We start from the raw sequence: 24,172 nt of genomic DNA on the forward strand, positions 1-24,172 counted from the left end.
TACACCAGACCACAGTTTTGTGCTAAACACCGTTCCAAATTCAAAAAGGCAAAACATGGAGAGAATTCACCCTTCACATGAAAAGAAAAGTACTGTACAGCTGTTTTCAGCATCCGTACTCAATGCTGGACATTTTCTCCCTAAAGGTTTAGCAGTAAATGACGTCAATGTACCCGTAGGATGGAGCTTGTTCCCTGCCTGACGCAGTTACCTCACCCCCAACATTATCAGCTTAGATTAGTGCTGTTTTCTGTGGGTTAGATGTTATAAGCAATGTTCAAATTGATCTATTATAGCTTCATACAGAAGGGGAACTAGCAACAAATAAACTTAAATAAGTATAGAGTACCTACTTAATTAAGTAGGAAGTTCAGAAGCAAAACATCTTTTAGGACTCATTTTGGAGAGTTTGTACATATTGTTACTGTATATGTATATAATAATGCAGGATTGCCGTCATGTCTCCTACTTGTGCAGTGGGAGCTGGGGCATGACCCCCCCCCCCCTTCCTCCCACTGCCGGTGATGAACACAGGACCTGCCGGAGGACCAGTCAGTATAGCAGAAGCAGGGCACAGCGGGGCCAAGTTGCAGTCACCAGGCATAACACAGTCACTAGAGGACCATAATTATACGCTCAGCAATTTAGTAGTAATTACCATATATGATTACAGACCGCATACATACAGGCATCTTGTTAAACTTAGTTCTACTGCTTTATTATTGGTGGCTGATTATGTACAGTAGCCATATGTACTTTCATCACCAGCAGTTACCATGTTATTCTACTCCTTTATGTAACAAGTATTCCTCACACCTCTCGGTGCTCGTTTGGAAAGGGCCATCCTTACCTACTGTTTAATGTTATTGTATATCATCCCCTCCATGTACATTGCTGCTAATAACAGGAACACGATGCTATGCCCAGTAACAGATCAAACCAGGTTATTTTACAGTAACGTTATTGTACACATCATACCAGACACTACACCAGAACTACTGTTGCCTCAAGCAACTACTTTGCTCAATGGCACTTATTTTTCAATTTATAAAGTTGCGAACATGTGATACAGTGCACTGCAGTCAGCTGCTAGTCCTGAGATTTGTAGTGCACCTTATCTCGGCCTTATCTCGGTTTGCATCAATTATTTCCCTGCTGTACAGACTTTGATGCCTCAACTGAAGTGTGCAGTCATGCTGTATAATTCCCCCCTGTACATTTACTACAAATTACAGTGACAATAGCAATTAGCAACAATAAATCTTTATACCGTAACTCATATTTACGTATCAATGAAAAGTATACAAATACAGAGAGGAAAAAGGAATATTATGGTAGACTTACCATGGTTAACACTCTTTCTGCGAGGTACATTGGGTTCCACAGGGAAACATCGTGGTGTAGAGTGGATCTTGACCCAGAGGCACCAACAGGCTAAAGCTTTAGGCTCTCCCAGGATGCATTGGGGCCTGCTCTATAACCCCGCCTCCAGGCAATGAGAGCTCAGTTTCGTTAACCAGTCCAATGCAGGAGCAGGTAAGAGAGAAGGCAGATGTTAGTCACATTGAACCACATTCTCATGACAGGAGAAGGCACAAGCAGCTAATGCCATTCAAACCCATAGAAGCTAAGTGCGTCAGGGTGGGCACCCTGTGGAACCCAATGTACCTCGCAAAAAGAGTGTTAACCATGGAAAGTCTACCATAACACTCCTTTTCTGCAGCAGGTTACATTGGTTTCCATCGGGAAACATCGGGGATGTCCTAAAGTAGTTCCTCAAGGGAGGGGACGCACCTTAGCGGGTATGAGAACTCAGCGTCCAAAGGAAGCATCCTGGGAGGCGGAAGTATTAAAGGCATAGAACCTAATAAACATGTTCACTGAGGACCACGTAGCCGCCTTGCACAATTGTTCTGCGGATACGCCACCGCTGGACGCCCACGAAGGTCCAACTGACTGAGTAGAATGGGCTTTAATAGCAGCAGGAGCTGGGAGTCTAGCCTGCGCATAAGCTTGTGCAATCACCATTCTAATCCATCTGGCCAAGGTTTTCATATTTGCAGGCCAGCCACGTTTGTGGAAACCAAACAGGACAAAAAGGTATTTGACCTCCTGATAGAGGCAGCCCTCTCCACATATATATGGTGAGCCCTTACCACATCCAAAGACCTCTCTTTGGAAGACAAGTCTGAAGAGATAAAGGCCGGAACTACAATCTCTTGAGTAAGGTGAAAAGATGACGCCACCTTCGGCAAATATCCTGGGCGAGTTCGTAGGTTAAATATCAGGAAAGGTGGACGACAAGACAGAGCGCCTAAGTCCGACACCCGTCTTGCAGAGACCATAGCCAGCAAGAACAAGACCTTGTCTGTAAGCCATTTAAGGTCCACCGATTCAAGAGGTTCGAAAGGAGACTCTTGCAGGGCGTTCAGCACGACAGACAGATCCCATGGAGCCTCAGGAGGGACATAGGGAGGCTGAATCCTAAGAACACCCTGAGTGAAGGTATAAACATCAGGTACTGTATAGATGCAATTTTTCTTTGAAACCAAACTGACAAGGCAGATATGTGAACCTTGAGGGAGGCCAGATGTAGGCCTAAGTCCAGGCCTCTTTGCAGATAAGCCAGAATTATGAAAGTTCTGAATCTGTATGCACCATAATTCTTATCAGCATACCAGGTGAAATAAAAATTCCAGACTCTGTAATATATCCGAGCAGAGGCCGGTTTATGGGCCTTCAACATAGTTTGAATAACCGCCCTCAGGAAAATACTTTGGCCCTCAGGAGTGATGCTTCAAGAGCAACGCCGTCAAAACCAGTCTGGCCAAGTCTGGGTAGAGACAAGGGCCATGTACGAGGAGGTCTGGTCGTTGAGGAAGTAGAAGGGGATGCCATGTCGACAGACCCTGCAGGCCTGAGAACCAATGCCGTCTGGGCCATGCTGGAGCAACCAGAATCAGCATTCCTCCTTCTTGTTTCAACTTCCATAGGACCCTGGGCAGGAGTGACACTGGAGGGAACACGTAGGGCAGCCGAAAGTTCTATGGAATTGCCAGAACGTCCACGAACGCCACCTGAGGATCCCTGGTCCGTGATTCGAAGACTGGAACCTTGTAATTGTGTTGAGACGCCATCAGGTCTACATCTGGTAGGCCCCACCTGTCCACTAGGAGTTGGAAGACTTCTGGGTGAAGACTCCACTCTCCGGCATGCACGTCCTAACGACTGAGGAAGTCTGCTTTCCAGTTCAGGACGCCTGGAATGAACACTGCCGATATTGCTGGCAGATGGCGCTCCGCCCAACAAAGAATTTTTGACACTTCAATCATTGCCATGCGGCTTCAAGTGCCGTCTTGATGGTTTATGTATGCCACCGTGGTGGCGTTGTCTAACCGTACTTGAACAGGCCTGTTCTGTACCAGAGGCAGGGCGCATTGAACACTCTTCTCAGCTCCAGAATGTTGATTGGAAGAAGTGATCCCTCTTTGGTCCACCGACACTGAAAAGAGTATTGCTCCAACACTGCACCCCATCCACTCAGACTGGCATCCGTCGTCAGCAGGACCCAGTCGGGGATCCAGAAGGGACAAACCCCTGCTTAATTGCAGGTCCTGTAACCACCAGGTCAGCGACAGACGAACCTCCGGAGTTAACAAGATTATGTGAGATCTGATCCGATGAGGTAGGCCGTCCCACTTGGAAAGTATCAACCATTGTAGAGGGCGGGAATGAAATTGAGCATACTCTACCATGTCGAAGGCCAACAACATCAGGCCAAGTACTTGCATCGCCGAGTGTAACGATACTCTGGGGTGATGAAGGAAGTGCCTTATCCTGTCCTGAAGCTTCAGGACTTTGTCTGAAGACAGGAACAGTCTTGACTGTGTGTGTCCGAGAGTGCCCCCAGGTGCACCATGGGACCAGCAAGGACTTCTTCCAATTGATATGCCTCCCGTGGGTTTGCAGGAATGTTACAGTCAGTTGCAGATGACTGAGGAGGACATCGTGGGAATTTGCCAGAATCAGCAGGTCGTCCAGATGCGGCAGGATTTTGACTCCCTGACAGCGAGATGGTCCGTCATCACGGCTATGACTTTGGTGAAGATCCGAGGAGCTGTGGCCAGTCCAAATGGCCTGGAATTATTAGTGGAGGTTGCCAATAGCAAACCACAGAAACTGCTAATGCAGCATGGCAATAGGTATATGCAGGTATGGATCCTGTATATCCAGGGATACAATGTAGTCTCCGGGTTCCATAGCCAGCACAATTGAACGCAACGTTTCCATGCGAAACTTGGACACTCTTGCAAACTTGTTCAGAGATTTGAGGTTGAGTATAGGCTGGAACGACCCATTGGGTTTTGAGACTAGAAACAGGGTTGAGTAATCCTCTGCCTCTCTGGGACTGAGGTACCGGCACAACCACTCCTGTACTCAGGAGGGAATTGACAACCGCTTGCAGAGCTTGCGCCTTCAACAGATCCAAAGGGATAACCGTGGTGCAAAACTGGCGAGGGGGACGTCTCTTGAAAGAGACTGCATACCAGTGAGAGACAACTTCCAGCACCCATGTGTCTGAAGTGGTCTTTAAGCAGACCTGGACGAACTCTAGAAGACGGCCCCCCCACCTGGGGGAGGCCTGCCCCATCATGCGGCAGGCTTGTCTTGTTTAGAAGCAGGCTTACGGGCCCCGCCCAGGGCTGTTTTGCCTTGGGCTTGGTGGTTTTGGGAGCAAGAGATTGTCTTGGGTATGTCTGACCTTTTGCTTTCCCTTGAGGCCGAAAGGAATGAAAAGTGGTATCTTTTGCCTTCTGTGCAGAAGGATTAGTATTTGGGAGAAAGGCAGTCTTAGCAGCCGCTAATCCAGACTCAATTTTATTTAGGTCTTCCCCAAACAAAATTTCTCCCTTAAAGGGGAGCACCTCCAAGGTCTTTTTGGAGTCTAGGTCCACCTTCCATGACTTCGACCACAGAATACGTCGAGCCAGGACAGACGTACATCGACGCCTTGGCTGCCAACACATCCACCTCAGTGGACGCCTCCGAATGTGATAGGTGGCGGTGGTAATGTGGGACAGGTATTGTCAGATATATCCTCGGGCAGATCTTTCTCCAATGCCTGAACCCATGCCTCAATACCTTTTGCAGCCCAGGAGGCCCAATAGTGGATCTATGTACAGCTCCTGTAAGGGAGTAAATAGATTTCAGGCATCCCTCCATGCGCTTATCTGTCGGTTCTTTCACTGAAGTGACAGTGGTGGCAGGCAGAGTGGACGACACCACTGGGTGTGTGACATGAGAATCCACCGGCGGTGAATTTTTCCACTTGTTACACAACTCTGCAGGGAGAGGATAGCGAGCTAAGGCCCGTTTAGACAGAGGTAATTTCTTCCCTGGAGTAGACCGGGTTCCTGCCTGATGTCCACCAAATGGTCAGAATGGGGCAATAGATTTTTAACCACCTTCTGCCGTTTAAATATATCAGTTTTCTTACCCACAGTAGTTGAATCTGCCTCATCAGAGATTTGTAGGATATGTATAATAGCAACCACTGGGGCAGGGACATCAATCTGCAATAGAGAATCCTCATCAGAAACACGAGATTCAGTGTCTGACAGGACTGTATGCTCCCCCTCCTTTTCAGATGAAGCCTCAGAGAGGTTTGTGGATTATGAGGAGGAAGCTGCCTGCTTAGATGACCCAGAGACACGGGAGTGACCTGGAGTAGACTTATGTCTAACTAAAGACTGATTTAATTGCTGCAGCTGATTAGATAAATTATCCGCCCACGGCGGGTTACCCATAGGGACAATTTGTGGATGTAATGGCACAGATGGTCCCATATGTATGTATGTGTATATATATATATATATATATATATAGCAACTGGTATCGGATCGGCACTCTCCTGGATGTGGAATGAATTGCTCCGGTGCCTTCTGGAAAAATTCATGCAGATGAGTAGCTGTGTGGCAAACAGCGGCACTCAGAGACTGACAAAGCCAAATGAAAGTAAAGTGCTGGTGCTATTTATTCCATAAAACAGGCTAAGTATTCCAACGTTTCGGGGCACGCAAGCCCCTTTGTCAAGGTGAGCCAAATACAGAGTCTCTGTATTTGGCTCACCTTGACAAAGGGGCTTGCGCGCCCCGAAACGTTGGAATACTTAGCCTGTTTTATGGAAAAAATAGCACCAGCACTTTACTTTCATTTGGCTTTGTCAGTCTCTGAGTGCCGCTGTTTGCCACACAGCTACTCATCTATATATATATATATATATATATATATATAAATATGTATATCGAACATGCGACGGCACTCAGACGACTGAAATAAGGTACTCGTACACTCCCGTGATGGGTCATCCTGACGAAAGAATTAAAGTAAAAAACTCTGAAACGTTGACCAATCACGGGAGTGTACGAGTACCTTATTTCAGTCGTCTGAGTGACGCCGCATGTTCGACATATCTGTACCATCTCCGGCCCGGAGGGTGGTAATTGGAAGGCACCGACGCAACGCAGTTCTGACAGAGGAGGAGTGCCGGCTCCAGACACACACATATATATACCGAGAAAGAAAACGTGAGGCAAGATGGCGCCACTTTTCACTTCTAGAGATACGTATTAAAATATGCTTACACAATAAAAATTCCCACAGTAGGGAAAACTGCAAGTGAATCACAGTGCACCTTCCATAAAATGGATACTAAAAAGATAGTAAAAGAACACAGCACATAGTGTAATCCAATTTAATCAATTGATATATCTTTATTGCTTCCTGGTCTCACTCACATAGCATGAATGTTATATTTGCATGTAGAAATCATAATCTTTGCATCAAGATGATTCAACTTCGTAAATATGCACAAAGCATAAACTCCCAACAGGCACTTGAAAAGAGAGATGGAAAATAGTGCAATACTGTCTGTGTATGGATAAAAAATATTTTAAATAAAAGCACTCACAAACACAGAATAGGTAACAGCATAAAACAAAGAGATATTGCATGGACATCAGGAAAAGCAGGAAACAGCCGCCAGCAGCATGGGACTATAGTCACCACAAGTCCCGGTTTACTCAAGGTGTCCCCACGCTGTTAGATCCGTTCTCCGAGTCCCCAGTCAGTCCAGCATAAAAGGTCCCCAGCTTAAGCGCTTGCGGATAGTATATCCTTCTTCAGAAGCGTAGGGGACAAACGCCCCGGTGGTCTAGTGGGGTCCCTGCTCGGTGACAGTGTCCACGCCAGCGCCGCGACCTATCTCCCTAGGTCACGGACGGAACGTGATTTAATGGCGGGTCCCACCTGGGGGACCCTCCTACCTCCCCCCTGTAGCAGCCACGCGGACCAGAAGAACATCGGCGACTGCGTGCCTAAGTCGGAGCGTCTCCGCCGCAAATACCCGGGAACTGAGCCAGCGGGAGTATGCAACGCTGCTTGGGAGGTGATGGAGCTGCAGCGCTGAAGTGTCACCATGACATAGAGCGCTGAAAGCCCAGTTTTGAAGAAATTTTCTGTCAGAAAAAGCTTTTCAGGGCTGCCCAGTGCAGCCCTGCTGTTAGGTGACCTGCTGCTGCAGACACCAACTGAAACGAAGTTCACATCGCCTGGAGGCGGGGTTATAGAGGAGGACCCAATGCAACCTGGGACAGCCTAAAGCTTTAGCCTGTTTGTGCCTCTGGATCAAGATCGACTCTACACCCCAATGTTTCCCTGTGGAAACCAATGTAACCTGCTGCAGAAATCTACATTTGCTAAAATTAAAAAACTTAAAGATGTTATATTGGTTTAAGATTTAAATAAGATTTTACTCACCGGTAAATCTATTTCTCGTAGTCCGTAGTGGATGCTGGGAACTCCATAAGGACCATGGGGAATAGCGGGCTCCGAAGGAGGCTGGGCACTCTAGAAAGATTTATGACTACCTGGTGTGCACTGGCTCCTCCCACTATGACCCTCCTCCAAGCCTCAGTTAGGACACTGTGCCCGGACGAGCTGACATAATAAGGAAGGATTTTGAATCCCGGGTAAGACTCATACCAGCCACACCAATCACACCGTATAACTCGTGATACTATACCCAGTTAACAGTATGAATATAACTGAGCCTCTCAACAGATGGCTCAACAATAACCCTTTAGTTAGGCAATAACTATATACAAGTATTGCAGACAATCCGCACTTGGGATGGGCGCCCAGCATCCACTACGGACTACGAGAAATAGATTTACCGGTGAGTAAAATCTTATTTTCTCTGACGTCCTAGTGGATGCTGGGAACTCCGTAAGGACCATGGGGATTATACCAAAGCTCCCAAACGGGCGGGAGAGTGCGGGTGACTCTGCAGCACCGAATGAGAGAACTCCAGGTCCTCCTCAGCCAGGGTATCAATTTTGTAGAAATTTGCAAACGTGTTTGCCCCTGACCAAGTAACAGCTCGGCAAAGTTGTAAAGCCGAGACCCCTCGGGCAGCCGCCCAAGATGAGCCCACCTTCCCTGTGGAATGGGCTTTCACTGATTTAAGATGCGGCAGTCCAGCCGCAGAATGCGCCTGCTGAATCGTGTCACAGATCCAGCGAGCGATAGTCTGCTTAGAAGCAGGAGCACCCAGCCTGTTGGGTGCATACAGGATAAACAGCGAGTCAATTTTTCTGACTCTAGCCGTCCTGGAAACATAATTTTTCAAGGCCCTGACTACGTCCAGTAACTTGGAATCCTCCAAGTCCCTAGTAGCCGCAGGCACCACAATAGGTTGGTTCAAGTGAAAAGCTGATACCACCTTAGGGAGAAACTGGGGACGAGTCCTCAATTCTGCCCTATCCATATGGAAAATCAGATAAGGACTTTTATATGACAAAGCCGCCAATTCTGATACACGCCTGGCCGAAACCAAGGCCAATAACATGACCACTTTCAACGTGAGATATTTTAGATCCACGGTTTTTAGTGGTTCAAATTTTAAGAAACTCAACACCTCGTTGAGATCCCAAGGTGCCACTGGAGGCACAACCGGGGGCTGAATATGCAGCACTCCTTTTACAATGTCTAAACTTCAGGTACTGAAGCTAATGCTTTCTGGAAGAAAATCGACAGAGCCGAGATCTGGATCTTAATGGAGCCTAATTTTAGGCCCATAGACACTCCTGCTTGTAGGAAATGCAGAAATCGACCTAGTTGAAATTCCTCTGTTGGGGCCTTTTTTGGCCTCACACCAAGCAACATATTTCCGCCATATGCGGTGATAATGTTTTGCAGTTACATCTTTCCTGGCTTGAATCAGCGTAGGAATGACTTCCTCCGGAAATGCCCTTTTCCTTTAGGATCCGGCGTTCAACCGCCATGCCATCAAACCGTAGCCGCGGTAAGTCTTGGAACAGACAGGGCCCCTGCTGCAGCAGGTCCTGTCTGAGCGGCAGAGGCCATGGGTCCTCTGATACATTTTCTTGAAGTTCTGGGTACCAGGCTCTTCTTGGCCAATCCGGAACCACGAGTATCGTTCTTACTCCTCGCCTTCTTATTGTTCTCAGTACCTTTGGTATGAGAGGCAGAGGGGGGAACACATAAAACGACTGGTACACCCACGGTGTTACCAGAGCGTCCACAGCTATCGCCTGAAGGTCCCTTGACCTGGCGCAATATCTTTTATAGCTTTTTGTTGAGGCGGGACGCCTTCATGTCCACCTGTGGCCTTTCCCAATGGTGTACAATTCTTTGGAAGACTTCTGGATGAAGTCCCCACACTCTCGGGTGGAAGTCGTGTCTGCTGAGAAGATCTGCTTCCCAGTTGTCCACTCTGGGAATGAACACTGCTGACAGTGCTAACACATGATTTTCCGCCCATCGGAGAATCCTTGTGGCTTCTGCCATCGCCATCCTGCTTCTTGTGCCGCCCTATTGGTTTACATGGGCGACTGCCGTGATGTTGCCTGATTGGATCAGGACCGGCTGGTTTTGAAGCAGAGGCCTTGCCTGACTCAGGGCATTGTAAATGGCCCTCTGTTCCAGAATTTTATGTAGGGAAGTCACCTGACTTGACCAAAGTCCCTGGAAGTTTCTTCCCTGTGTGACTGCCCCCCAGCCTCAAAGGCTGGCATCCATGGTCACTAGGACCTAGTCCTGTATCTCGAACCTGCGGCCCTCTTGAAGATGGGCACTCTGCAGCCACTACAGTAGAAATACCCTGGTCCTTGGAGACAGGGTTATCAGCCTAATGCATCTGAAGATGCGACCCGGACCACTTGTCTAACAGGTCCCCCTGAAAAGTTCTTGCATGGAACCTGCCGAATGGGATTGCTTCGTAGGAAGCTAACATTTTTCCCAGGACTCGCGTGCAATGATGCACCGATAACTGTTTTGGCTTCAGGAGGTCTCTGACTAGAGATGACAGCTCCTTGGCTTTCTCCACCGGGAGAAACACTTATTTCTGGTCTGTGTCCAGAACCATCCCCAGGAACAGGAGACGTGTCGTAGGAACCAGCTGTGACTCTGGACTGTTTAGAATCCAACCGTGCTGTTGTAGCACTTTCCAAAATAGTGCTACCCCGACTAGCAACTGCTCCTTGGACCTCGCCCTTATAAGGAGATTGTCCAAGTATGGGATAATTAAAACTCCCCTTTTTCGAAGGAGTATCATCATTCCGGCCATTACCTTGGTAACACCCTCGGTGCCATGTACAGTCCAAACGGCAGAGTCTGGACTTGGTAATGGTAATCCCGTACCACAAATCTGAGGTACTCCTGACGAGGATAGTAAATAGGGACATGCAGGTAAGCATCGTTGATGTCCCGGGATACCATGTAATCCCCCTCGTCCAGGCTTGCAATAACCGCCCTGAGCGATTCCATCTTGAACTTGAATTTTTTATGCATGTGTTCAAGGATTTTAAATATAAAGAAGGGTCACACCGAACCATGCGGTTTCTGTACCCCAACCGTGTGGAATAGTAACCCCGTCCTTGTTGAAGTAGGGGCACCTTAAGTATTACCTGCTGGGAATACAGCTTATTAATTGCCTCTAGCACAGCCTCCCTGCCTGAGGGAGTTGTCGGCAAGGCATATCTAAGGAAACGGCGGGGGGAAGACATCTCGAATTCCAGCTTGTACCCCTGAAATACTACTTGAATGAAACAGGGATCCACCTGTGAGCGAGCCCACTGATCGCTGAAACTTTTGAGACGGCCCCCCACCGTACCTGGCTACACCTGTGGAGCCCCCGCGTCATGCTGTGGACTCAGAGGAAGCGAGAGAAGAATTATGATTCTGGGAACAGGCTGACTGGTGCAGCTTTTTCCCTCTTCCCTTGTCTTTGTACAGAAAGGAAGCGCCTTTGACCCGCTTGCTTTTCTGAAGCCGAAAGGACTGTACCTGATAATACAGTGCTTTCTTAGTCTGTGAGGAAAACTGAGGAAAAAATAGATCTTCCCAGCTGTTGCTGCGGATACGAGGTTCCAGAGACCATCCCCAAATAATTCCTCACCCTTATAAGGCAGAATCTCTATGCGCCTTTTAAGGTCAGCATCACCTGTCCAGGGACAGGTCTCTAATACCCTCCTGACAAAATGGACATTACATTCATTTTGGATGCCAGCCGGCAAAATATCCCTCTGTGCATCCCTCATATATAAGACAACGTCTTTAATATGTTCTCATGTTAGCAAACTAGTATGTTTGACAGGGTCACCGACCACGCTGCAGCAGCACGCTCTGCAGGTTTCAGTCTAGTACCTGAGTGTGTAAATACAGACTTCAGGATAGCCTCCTGCTTTTTATCAACAGGTACCTTCAAAGTGGCCGTTCCTAAAACGGCAGTGCCACCTATTTTGACAACCGTGTGAGCGCCTTATCCACCCTAGGGGATATCTCCCAGCGTAACTTATCCTCTGGCGGGAAAAAGGTACGCCATCAGTAACTTTTTAGAAATTACCAGTTTCTTATCAGGGGGAACCCACGCTTTTCACACACTTCATTCATTCATCTGATGGGGGAACAAAACACTGCCTGCTTTTTCTCCCCAAACATAAAAACCCCATTTTTAGAGGTTAATGTCAGAAATGTGTAACACATTATTTTTATTGCCGGGATCAAGTCACGGATGTTCCTAGTGGATTGTGTATATGTCTCAACCTTGTCGACACTGGAGTCAGACTCCGTGTCGACATCTGTGTCTGCCATCTGAATGAGCGGGCGTTTTTGAGCCCCTGATGGCCTTTGAGACGCCTGGGCAGACACGGGCTGAGAAGCCGGCTGTCCCACAGCTGTTACGTCATCCACCCTTTTATGTAAGGAGTTGACACTGTCAGTTAATACCTTTTACCTAACCATCCACTCTGGTGTCGGCCCCACAGGGGGCGACATCACATTTATCGGCATCTGCTCCGTCACTATATAAGCCTCCTCCTCAAACATGTCGACACAGCTGTACCGACACACCGCACACACACAGGGAATGCTCTGACTGAGGACAGGACCCACAAAGCCCTTTGGGGAGACAGAGAGAGAGTATGCCAGCACACACCAGAGCGCTATATAATGAGGGGATTAACACTATAACTGAGTGAATTTTCCCCCATAGCTGCTTGTATATACAATATTGCGCCTAAATTTAGTGCCCCCCCTCTCTTTTTTACCCTTTGAGCCTGAAAACTACAGGGGAGAGCCAGGGAGCTTCCTTCCAGCGGATCTGTGAAGGAGAAATGGCGCCAGTGTGCTGCAGGAGATAGCTCCGCCCCTTTTCCGCTGCCTATTCTCCCGCTTTTTTCCATATTCTGGCAGGGGTATTTTCCACATATATAGCCTCTGGGACTATATATTGTGGAGTTTTTGCCAGCCAAGGTGTTTTTATTGCTTCTCAGGGCGCCCCCCCCCAGCGCCCTGCACCCTCAGTGACCGGAGTATGAAGTGTGTGTGAGGAGCAATGGCGCACAGCTGCAGTGCTGTGCGCTACCTTGGTGAAGACTGATGTCTTCTGCCGCCGTTTTTCCGGACCTCTTCTTGCTTCTGGCTCTGTAAGGGGGACGGCGGCGCGGCTCCGGGACCGAACACCAAGGACTGGGCCTGCGGTCGATCCCTCTGGAGCTAATGGTGTCCAGTAGCCTAAGAAGCCCAATCCGGCTGCAAGCAGGCGAGTTCGCTTCTTCTCCCCTTAGTCCCTCGCTGCAGTGAGCCTGTTGCCAGCAGGTCTCACTGAAAATAAAAAACCTAAATCTATACTTTCTTTCTAAGGGCTCAGGAGAGCCCCTAGTGTGCATCCAACCTCGGCCGGGCACAAGATCTAACTGAGGCTTGGAGGAGGGTCATAGTGGGAGGAGCCAGTGCACACCAGGTAGTCATAAATCTTTCTAGAGTGCCCAGCCTCCTTCGGAGCCCGCTATTCCCCATGGTCCTTACGGAGTTCCCAGCATCCACTAGGACGTCAGAGAAATATAAATGACACATTTCATTTGTAGTAATGATGGCACTACAAGTGGTTTCACTACAAGTCCCAGCATACCATTGGCATAATGGAATTTGTAGTTTCTCAGCAGCTGCAGCGCTACAGATTGCTTACCACTGCACTACTGTACATACATATGGAACACATCAAAACAGAAAGAAATGTATGGCAAATCCTCAGTTAGGCCACTGACTCCAAGTGAATGGACAATGGTCTGTAGTGCAGGTACACTTTAAAACAGTGCCTCCCAAAGTCGGCAATACTGCCTCCTTGGGGGCATGGGTTTAACTGTGTATTGTATTTAGAGTAATGTTAATTGGTACTGTTTTGTCAGGTTGAAATGGTGGCGTTCGTATGCCAGCAAATAAGGATGTTAAACCCCCCCCCCACCCCCATCCCCGAGGCTTACCTTTTCGGCAGTCCATCAGTCACTTGTTCGGGATCCTGACTGTCGGGATGCTGGTGCCGGGATTGTGATCCCGTTCCGCTGGCATTCCGATCAGTGTCAGGATTTTGGTATTGGTATTTCGACTGCCAGGATCCTGACCGGATCCCGTTTTGTCTTATGATCTTCCTCAATGGGTCGGAGGGAGATGCTAGGAATATATTGATGAAACCAAGGGGGGCAGAAACACTCTGGGAACCCCTGATTTTTCAGCTTAATTGTCTCGCACTTACCTCTACTATCATTTTCACCGTTGGCAGCGTTGTTGCAATGTTCTGAGGGTGTGGAGGTCGCACCGTTATTGGCACACAGCCTGCATACAGACAGCCATAAAATGCTGCAATCAGATCTATACCTGCATGAAAGAATCAGAAAAGGTCATCAGCGTTTTATCATGTGAGTTCTTGTCACCACAGATCAGCCTCAGAAGTCACCCTGCGCTCTGGCTGACCAAAGAACCTTATACTGTAAGTCACACAATAGTATGTGCAGAATGAAATTAACCATTAACATTAAGATACGTACATAAAGCAAAATTCTCACCAAGGTATTTCAGCATGATAAAACTATTTAAAGATCAGCTACATAAAATAATGTAAAGGTGTATGTTCACATGTACAGTTGTGGCCTCTAGCCAAAAGGAATATATATATATATATATATATATATATATATATATATATATATATATATATATATACTGCACTGTGTATTTGCTTAGATTCTATCCTTTAAGCCAGTGTTTCCCAACCACGGTCCTCAAGGCACACTAACAGTCCTGGTTTTAGTGATATCCCTGCTTGAACACAGGTGACTTAATTAGTACCTCAGTTATTTTGATTTAACCATCTGTGCTGAAGCCTGGATATCACTAAAACCTGCACTGTTGGTGTGCCTTGGTTGGAAATGCCTGCTTTAAGCAATACAACCCACAATTAAAGGTTCTCACAGTACTGTCCCACTTTCCCATGGAAAAAAGATGCATGACCTGCTGAATGGGATGGCATGGTTACACAAATAGGGTTATAAAGAAAGTTTAAAAGAAAGGAACGGTGATAATAGCTGCTAACATATATACACACCTCCCAACTGTCCTGATTTTTGTGGGACAGTCCGTTTTTTTTTGGGACTGTCCCGCTGTCGCACCCACGGGCCAAAGTATCCTATTCACTGGAGGCAGAGAGGCTGGGGTCATGGCCAGCCCCACAGTGACGAAAGTGGGAGGCATGGCTCGTGATAGCAGTATTCCAGCTAAGCCACGCCCTCTTTCATCAAAGCCATGCACCCTTTTCGGGAAAGTGCTTTGCAATCGTGCAGCAGTACCAAATCAAGATTGTAGATTGTTGGGAAGTATGTATATAGATTAATATATAGTATTATTTAAAAAAGAAAAAGTATTACTGCTGGTACATTTCCACAACACACAACACCACTCTAGTAAACATTAGTCAAAAGTACCATTGACAGACTTTTAGTACCAAATGTAATCTCATCAGTCACTCTCCTGGTGCTAATTTTATTTTTCCAATTGCATTTAAAACATGTAATAATTACATGGAATTAAAATAAATTTATTGATTTTACTATGTTTAGGATATTAGTCATTGGTGTAATTCTATATATTAATATTCTACCTACTTTCACCAACTATTAATGCTATTCATTTAATTATTTGTTGTATGCTCTTAGGAGATGAAGTTGGAGGACTGACACCGCCATACAGATGTTACTTGGTGGTATTAGATATGCTTTTGTGAGGATGTTTTTTACATTTCTTTTTTTATCAAAACAAAAGAAATAAACCATATAATAAAACATGTAAAAACAGGTGTATTATAAGAAATAATAATGATCTCCTCACTGTGGATCCTATTCAGTATTAGTTGCAGGTTTTGCTAAAAAGCAGAATCTGCTACAGATTAAATCACATGCAGGGGATCGCCCAGCATGCTAATCAGCGGGCAGAACTGCGATCACAAAACAATTGCGATTGCATTGCTCAGACAAGAATTACAATTGACACCCAGCTAGACTGCGTATGCAGGCAGACTGGCCCCATTTTTCGGGTCGCAGTGGGGACCCAAAAACGGCCAGGCACGCCTCCGTTGTACGGACCACTCCCCAAAACGCTGCATCAACGCCCTAGACGACCGCCGATGTTAATCACATAGCGATCGCATCCTTACTGGATGCAATCACTATGTAAATGGTCGCGCACACGGTTGATGTTTTCCGTTCTGCGTTTTCCCAGCAGCAGCAGCAGCAGCGACTGCTGCTGAATGAGAACCTGTATACTACTGCAATACCAAAATTCAAATCAACATTCCATGACCAGAAAACATCTTTGAAAAATCTGCCTTACTATAATGCAGCTAGACACGCATTAAAATGATGGCAGTGAGACAAAGCGCAGATTACTGACAGGTAATAAGCATTTTTTATGTATTACTGGAACAGGTGCATTCCCTCTGCATGTACCTGGCAGGAGATGGCAGGCGGTACATTCCCTCTGCATGTACCTGGCAGGAGATGGCAGGCGTTGCATTATGAGAGGGTGGACAACGGTAAAAAGTAAGAAACTTTAAACTCAAAATTGAAAATTACGTTTTCCGGAAACAAACATTGTACCTGGAGGATACACCAGAGCCACGTGATCTCCATCTTGTAGGTGCCCCCTTTCCATTAGCATCACCGCTATCTTCTCTGCTCGCTTATGCAGCTGGCTACATGTCAGAGAGTTGGCTATTGTTCCCTGTAGATGGAAATAGGCCATTATACAGCAAGCAGTGAGGTACAGACACCTCTGAGGCGCAATAGTACTGTATGTACAAACCCATGGCTGTTTCAAAACACACCTTCCACACAATGCCCAGCAATGATGTGTCAATCTAGTAATCTTTATGCATTTGTGATTTCTTTATAGTTTAATATATACTGGGATTACCATATATACTTCTATTCAAGGTTCTTTCACATGTATTTGCATTGAAATGAATAAAAAAATATCATAAAAACTAACGGGAGTTGTAGATCTACAATTATTAGGCCAACCCAATATGGTCTACATACAAAAAAAAGGATGACGCTGGAAAAGGTCGACATGGACAAAATGTCGACAGCGTCAAGAGGTAGAAATGACAATGGTCGACACAAAAATTGTTAATACACTTCTTTTTTTTCATTTTTGCGGATAGTTTTTCCATCTGAGACCACCATTTGTTAATAAAGATTATGATTTGCGATTATGATTTGCGACATGGATAGCCAGGGATGGAAAAAGTCCACAAAAATGAACCCCCTCCAAAACATGTCAACCCCATGTGTCGATCATTGCCATGTTGACCTTTGGTACCTGTCGACCCTTTCCTGTGTCAACCTTTCATATGTTGACCTTTTGTCAGTGTCGACCATATGGTGTTGACCTATTGACTGTTGACCTAGACATTGTAGAACTATAGTCCGGATCCCAACTAACATACGGTTTCAAAACATCTTAGTGATGCATTTAACACATTTTCCAATTATTACGCTTTTATCATTATAGTATTGGTATTGTGTATTAATTCACTGCAACAATGGCTCTCTGCGCTTTACGATCTTAAGCGCAGTGTTATGGTAGGAAGTTACAGCACCACTGACTGACTCATTTTTAATTAGCTTTCCATAACTTTGCTGGCAAGTGAAAGCGCCATAAAAACAGATAGGTGTGAACGAGCCCTCAAGTGCTCTGCTACAGAAACAGTTCTATCGGGTTGCGGTCTTACACACAGTCATGTTCTAATGTAATATAACATACTGCAGAAGGGAGAGGAAGCTAATACATTTGCTAGGAATGACTTAGGGAATACAGGAAAATTGCTGCTGCAGTATCAAAGATCACTATTAACATATTTTGGAACGTCACAATTTGTACTCATTAATTCAACAGCAGTGTAAAATATACATTTTGTGTGTTTACACGAAAATATGATTTAATCTGCTTCTCTTTTAACGACTTAACATGCTGCATTAGGTGGGGTTTTGCAGATCGGAAGTAATCTCAAACAGAGAAAAAGTCAATATAGCACAATAAGCGGATGTCTTACCCTGGAGTTTAATAACGTATAAAGCACATGATCAGGCGTTGTTTGAGCTCTCCATTGTAGAACTTCAGACAAGAATAAAAACTATGGAAAAGAAATGCAAAGTAGTAAAAATCTATGTATTCAAATAAATTATAAACAATACATATTTGTACATTTTCAATACAATTGTCATGGACATTTGGCTGTTGTTACAGTGAAAAGCCTCCATAACCCACAGCAAGTACAATAAGTGATTGTCACTGTGGGTTACGCTCCCTTTTTCACAAATGTCTGTGCACCATCTTTTAAAACCTTTACCACTGTGTGAAAAATAGTCTCTGCTGACATAGTTAAGCTAACCTAATCAATATACAGTATCTTAAACACAAGGCATGATTATACTGTACTCAGACATAGAACATCACGCCCAGCAACATTAGTTGGTGGTCCTTCCTCCCACCCATAGCCACTTAGGTAGTTGTATACACTCACTAATGCCTCCAGTTTATATTATGTCACACAGTAGCCTCCCACCCCCAGTTCATATTATGTCACACAGTACCCAATCCCCACCAGTTCATATTATATCACACAGTAGCCCACCTCCTCCAGTTCATATTTTATTACACAGTAGCCCACCTCCCCCCGTTCATATTATATCCCACAGCAGCCCATCTCCCCCAGTTCATATTATGCCACAGTAACACCCCTCCCCCAGTTCATATTATGTCACACAGTAGCCCACCTCCCCCAGTTCATATTGTCACACAGTAGCCCACCTCCCCCAGTTCATATTATGTGACACAGTAGCCCAACTCCCCCAGTTTATATTATGTCACACAGTAACACCCCTCCCCCAGTTAATATTATATGTTACAGTATCCCATCCCCTCACGTTCATATTAAGCCAAACAGTAACGCCCCAGTTCACAGTCGCTGTGTGTTGCAGCTCTTTAAGGGGTAAATTTAAACACTGTGACAAGTCTCCAAATTTCATGATTGCCTCCACAAAAGTATATATATTTTTTAAATTAGTCTTGTCTGGAAACTGCAGTATTGAGATAAATTGTGGTGGTCAAAAACCAGTTATTAATGTGCATCTAAATTATACTAAAATTAATTACATATCACAAGTGACACGACAAGCACAAATATCTATAAATAGTAAAAGCTTGACAGAATTCAAGAGATACTGCAAAAAGAAAAAAAAAAGTATTTCTAAAATCAAAATATATAAAATGAATGTAACCACATTAATACATTTACATTAGAAGAAATTGCCCTTGAAAGACAACTACTTATATTCTAAACATATCAAACAATTGTATCAGATGTAAATAATGTATCCAATAATAACCCGGAACTGTGGTAAAACAACCTGCAATAGTATCTCCTAAAGGTCCAGAGACAATAAAATGAGAACTTCAGCTAGATTCACAAAGTGTTACATAAATGCAGGCAGGGTAACGCTACACAGTACAGTATAGTAACAGCACAAAGCTCTGAAAAGTATATTTGCAAGACAAATACACACATTTACACTCTCATTCACACACACACACACACGCGCACACACACACACACACACACACACACACACACACACACACACACTCCCTCATTCATACATACATACATACACACACACACACACACACTGCCTATCTGATATTATTATTCATTTATATGGCGGCACAAGGGATCCGCAGCGCCCAATTACAGAGTACATAAATGAATAAGCAAAACAGGAAACGGTGACATAGTTAAAGACAAAGGAAAAGTACAGGGTACATAAAAACACCTGCATGAGCAGATGACACTGAAATAGGTAACATACGGCTTTGCAAGAAGGATAGACGTCAACAGTTGTTGAGTGGCTTGCCAAAGATGGCTGTTCGCAATCGATGGCTGAGAAGCGGTGATGTTTTTATTCTCTCCCTTTCGCGCAGGGAAAACGTAGCTTTCCCCGCCCCTGATGGCCCCGTACCCTTTCCTACTTGGCTCACCATCTGCCATTCCCTACAGCAGGGAAGTCCACCGATTGCTGCAAACCATGAGTGACTGCAGTGCTGGAGCAGGGCTTACTGCCACCCAGCGCCGGCTGCACCTGCCATCCATGTGATGTCACATGAGGGGGCAGGGCCACCAACAGGAGCAATTTGAGACCTGCCCAGATGCTCTGGCAGCTCTACACACAGCATTGTGCATGCCTGGAGCCTCGTTTAGATGCTCTGAGCAGCAATGAAGCAGCGCTACTGGCGACAGGGTGTGGTTCCAGGCACCCTGATAACCAGATGCAGGGCCAGTGACCATGTCACCCCCAGTGCCCCTCATCCCGGGTGACGGCAGTATTCGCACTCTCCTACCTACAGTATGGCCCTGAGTGGCAGTCAGGATTGAAACATGTGGCAGCTTTATGTGTTTAAATCTTTCACACTAGGAAAAGTTCACCTTAAAATAACAGCCGTAAAATCAAGAAAACAAACGTATAGGACGATGTAAGATCTCAACTAGCTCAGAGCCGATGCAAGACTAAAATCCTTCAGTAAAGTGGAAAAGTTGTGAGCCCTTACACACAATAAGGAGGTAGAATCATTAAGAGATATCTGCTAAACCATAAGTTTCTGAACATCTCTAATATACCATCTATCTATAGTATCTATCTACAGCAGACGTGTTAAACTCGCGTGCCGCAGGCCGCCTGCGGCCCACAACACATACTTTTGCGGCCCAAGTTCACTTTTTTTTTTAAATAATGGAATGCGGCCCATCACCGCTGGAAGAGTTACTGTTGGCCCATCTGCCGTGATCGGAGCTTGGCTCCGATTGGGCAGCATTCACCGTTCTGCACATGGACAAGAAGATAGTGATAGAGATGGGGAAATGTCCATTGGGGGAGCTGCTGCCTTTGCAGATCTCTGCCCCCGCCGTATCCCTTCTGCTCAACGCTATTAGCACTAAAGCCCTGTGTACCCATCTGCCCTAACTGCAGGAGGATTTTTCTGGAATCCGGATAGAAAACAAAGAAGGTAAATTGGAGGGGGGCTGGTACAGGGGTTGGATGCTGAATAGATACAGGAGGCACAAAGGGCTTGTGGCTGGAGGGGACACAAGAAGTAAGACGCAATAACAGGGGGCATGTGACTGGACTGGAGGGACAGAGTGGGGCTGAAAGCATGGGCGGATTGGGAAATAAAAGTGGCTCTGAAATTTTTTCTAAAAGTGTCCCGACATGGGCAGCACCAAAGGTATAACATGCTGTGTAGGCATGGCAGCATCACTGAATGGCAGAGTTACTGTACTACAGAGATGTAGTAACAGAATGAATAGGGACAATGCAGTGTAATGAGTGTGGTGGGTTGCCTGTCATGTGTGAGGTGGGGCCACATGTCAGCAAACAAAACAGGCCTTGCAGATACGTCGGCCCACCGGTGATCTTCCCTGAGGGTTCTATGGCCAATCCCCCCCAGCTGGAAGTGACACGTCTTACTAACTCACACTGATATGTATTATAAAGGAGAGGGGACCACACAGTGATATGTGAGGGGGAATAACACAGCTCCCAGCTCACACCATTAAAAGTTTTTTCTTCTCGATAATTGACATCTCTTTGATTATACTTGGTTGTTGGTTTTTCTAATAAACCTTTCAAAATTGCATATAAGACTTTGTATTTTTCTTGCTGCCAACACAAGGTTTAGACCTTGACTATTCGGCCCAGTTGGGATTTTGACATGCCTGATCTACAGTATCTATCTATCTATCTATCTATCTATCTATCTATCTATCTATCTATCTATCTATCCCCTGCACTGGAGTAAATTTAGGAGACATCTTTTTGATCCATCCAATCATGATTATTTGATGCCACTGTTGATCAAAAATCTCCTATTCGTAAGATATTTTTGCCATCCTTTTTTTAAATTTGGTGAAAAGTTGTGTACTGACATCCAGCAGGATTCGGAGCATTTAGACTTTATACTTATTTGTTAGAATATGTGAGATACCGAGCAGCACTGTAATTACTATACTGTATATGCACTTTGATGAATATTTTAAATAAAGCTAGGTTTTAATACACATGCCCCAGAAAGAGAGTCATCTCTCCTCTCCTAGTATGTGCAACACAATAAGGAGTGCAGCTAAGCAGGAGCAGGTTGGCAAAGCCGCAGGTCATCACTGTCTTTGACCAATGGTTTTAAAACAGCAACAGAAATAAATGCTGAACAAGCCTGATTTAGTATTTATTCTTAATGCCGTTTTAAATGTCTTAGTCAAACCCTCCGATGATCAGCTGCTTTGACAGCCCGCTCCCTGGATAATCTACCCCTTTATTGGTAAAAACTGAAATTGAATATTTGTACTGCTCTGCAGAAAAAGGCACCTACACTTACTGGGTGAGTATGAGTTGGGCAGGTCTATTCAAATGGACGTAAATACTGAGTTCTAGCACATAGTGCAGGTGTGAATTTACACATTTTGCACATCGTCGTCCTATTCCGAGCTGAACGGAGTTTTGCCGGATCTGTCTTACTATGAAATTTGCATTTCAGGATGGGAACTGAGGGGTGACAATATGATCGCACTGAGCTGCTCTGTCTTGTGGGTGTACTGTACATCTTGCTATTCTTAGTCATGCGTATGGGGAAGAGAAGTCTATTTCCAATAGATCTCTTCTACCTAGCCAGGAGCTTGTGCACATCATGATGCTATTAATGAGGACTGTTGTGGATGTGGACAGAAAACTAGTGGGCGGAGATCTTCACATTAGCCCTACGTAAATTTGAATTAGCGTAAGGTAGTAAATCAGGCTTCCGCAGCATCACGCAAACATGGCCACTTTGTCTTATACTCAAAATCAGGCCTTAAGTGCTTCTTGCTAAGACTCCAATTACCACGGAAAACCCTTATCCTGCCCAATGCCTCGTATCAGCTGGTGCAAGCTTCTGCTCTGCACACAAAGCAATCTTGCCTTGCAAACTAATTGCACTGTTTAAACTACATAAATGGCCTCTACTATGTGGGCACAGGTAGTCAAAATGTATATGTCAGTACGTCAACCATGCCGACACTGCCAGCTGCATGTTACAGTGACCCAAAAATACGTATGTGAGCACAATGAAAAGAGATATGGGAAAAATAAATATTTATTTGCAAAGTGAGTGACAGGTAGTCAGCGTTTGGGGGAGTAATGGGGGATAGCGAGAAACACGCTGGTGTATCGGGATCATTCTGCATACATTTCCTAGTCAGCCACTGCAAATGTGTTCATAGCTGGAGAGACCACAGGTTCTAAATAGAGGCGCACAGAGGTCTGACCAGCGTGCATGTGACATTACCTCTTTATATGCATGAGCAACGGATGGCAAGACGCTGGCAGTGGGCGTCTCTGAGCACAAGGCGGCAGCGGATGAGTCATTAGCATATTCTTGAAAAGTCCACTTAGAACGAAATCGCAGCTGCGTATATGCAACTGAGCACATCTCTAAATCAGACCCACTATAAAAATACAATGTATATATTTACAGATGAAAAAATAAGATTTTAAACCTACCGGTAAATCTATTTCTCCTAGTCCGTAGAGGATGCTGGGGACTCCGTAAGGACCATGGGGTATAGACGGGCTCCGCAGGAGATAGGGCACCTAAAAAGAACTTTGACTATGGGTGTGCACTGGCTCCTCCCTCTATGCCCCTCCTCCAGACCTCAGTTAGAGAACTGTGCCCAGAGGAGATGGACAATACAAGGCAGGATTTAGCAATCCAAGGGCAAGATTCATACCAGCCCACACCAATCATACCATGTAACCTGGAACATACATAACCAGTTAACAGTATGAACAAAAACAACAGTAACGGTCCAAGACCGATGTCAACTGTAACAGAACCCTTATGTAAGCAACAACTATATACAAGTCTTGCAGAGTTTCCGCACTGGGACGGGCGCCCAGCATCCTCTACGGACTAGGAGAAATAGATTTACCGGTAGGTTTAAAACCTTATTTTCTCTTATCTACTAGAGGATGCTGGGGACTCCGTAAGGACCATGGGGTTTATACCAAAGCATCCAATCGGGCGGGAGAGTGCGTATGACTCTGCAGCACCGACTGAGCAAACGCTAGGTCCTCATCAGCCAGGGTATCAAACTTGTAGAATTTAGCAAAAGTGTTTGACCCCGACCAAGTCGCAGCTCGGCAAAGTTGTAAAGCCGAGACGCCTCGGGCAGCCG

The 24,172-nt window shown here is 45.6% G+C and overlaps 1 protein-coding gene across 6 annotated transcripts in view; it reads right to left on the bottom strand.

Moving 5' to 3' along the window:
* The window catches only part of DIP2C (disco interacting protein 2 homolog C), an 820,289-nt gene that overhangs the window by 148,032 nt on the left and 648,085 nt on the right, over positions 1–24,172 (bottom strand). For all 6 annotated transcript variants that reach the window (XM_063921929.1, XM_063921931.1, XM_063921928.1 and 3 more), the window contains 3 exons: positions 17,966–18,046; positions 16,509–16,632; positions 14,114–14,235 (listed from right to left, as the gene is read on the bottom strand). In XM_063921929.1, the coding sequence (XP_063777999.1) occupies positions 14,114–14,235; positions 16,509–16,632; positions 17,966–18,046 (327 nt within the window). The remainder of the gene's footprint in view (positions 1–14,113; positions 14,236–16,508; positions 16,633–17,965; positions 18,047–24,172) is intronic.

The sequence above is a fragment of the Pseudophryne corroboree genome, chromosome 5, assembly GCF_028390025.1.
Source record: "Pseudophryne corroboree isolate aPseCor3 chromosome 5, aPseCor3.hap2, whole genome shotgun sequence".
NCBI lineage: Eukaryota > Metazoa > Chordata > Amphibia > Anura > Myobatrachidae > Pseudophryne > Pseudophryne corroboree.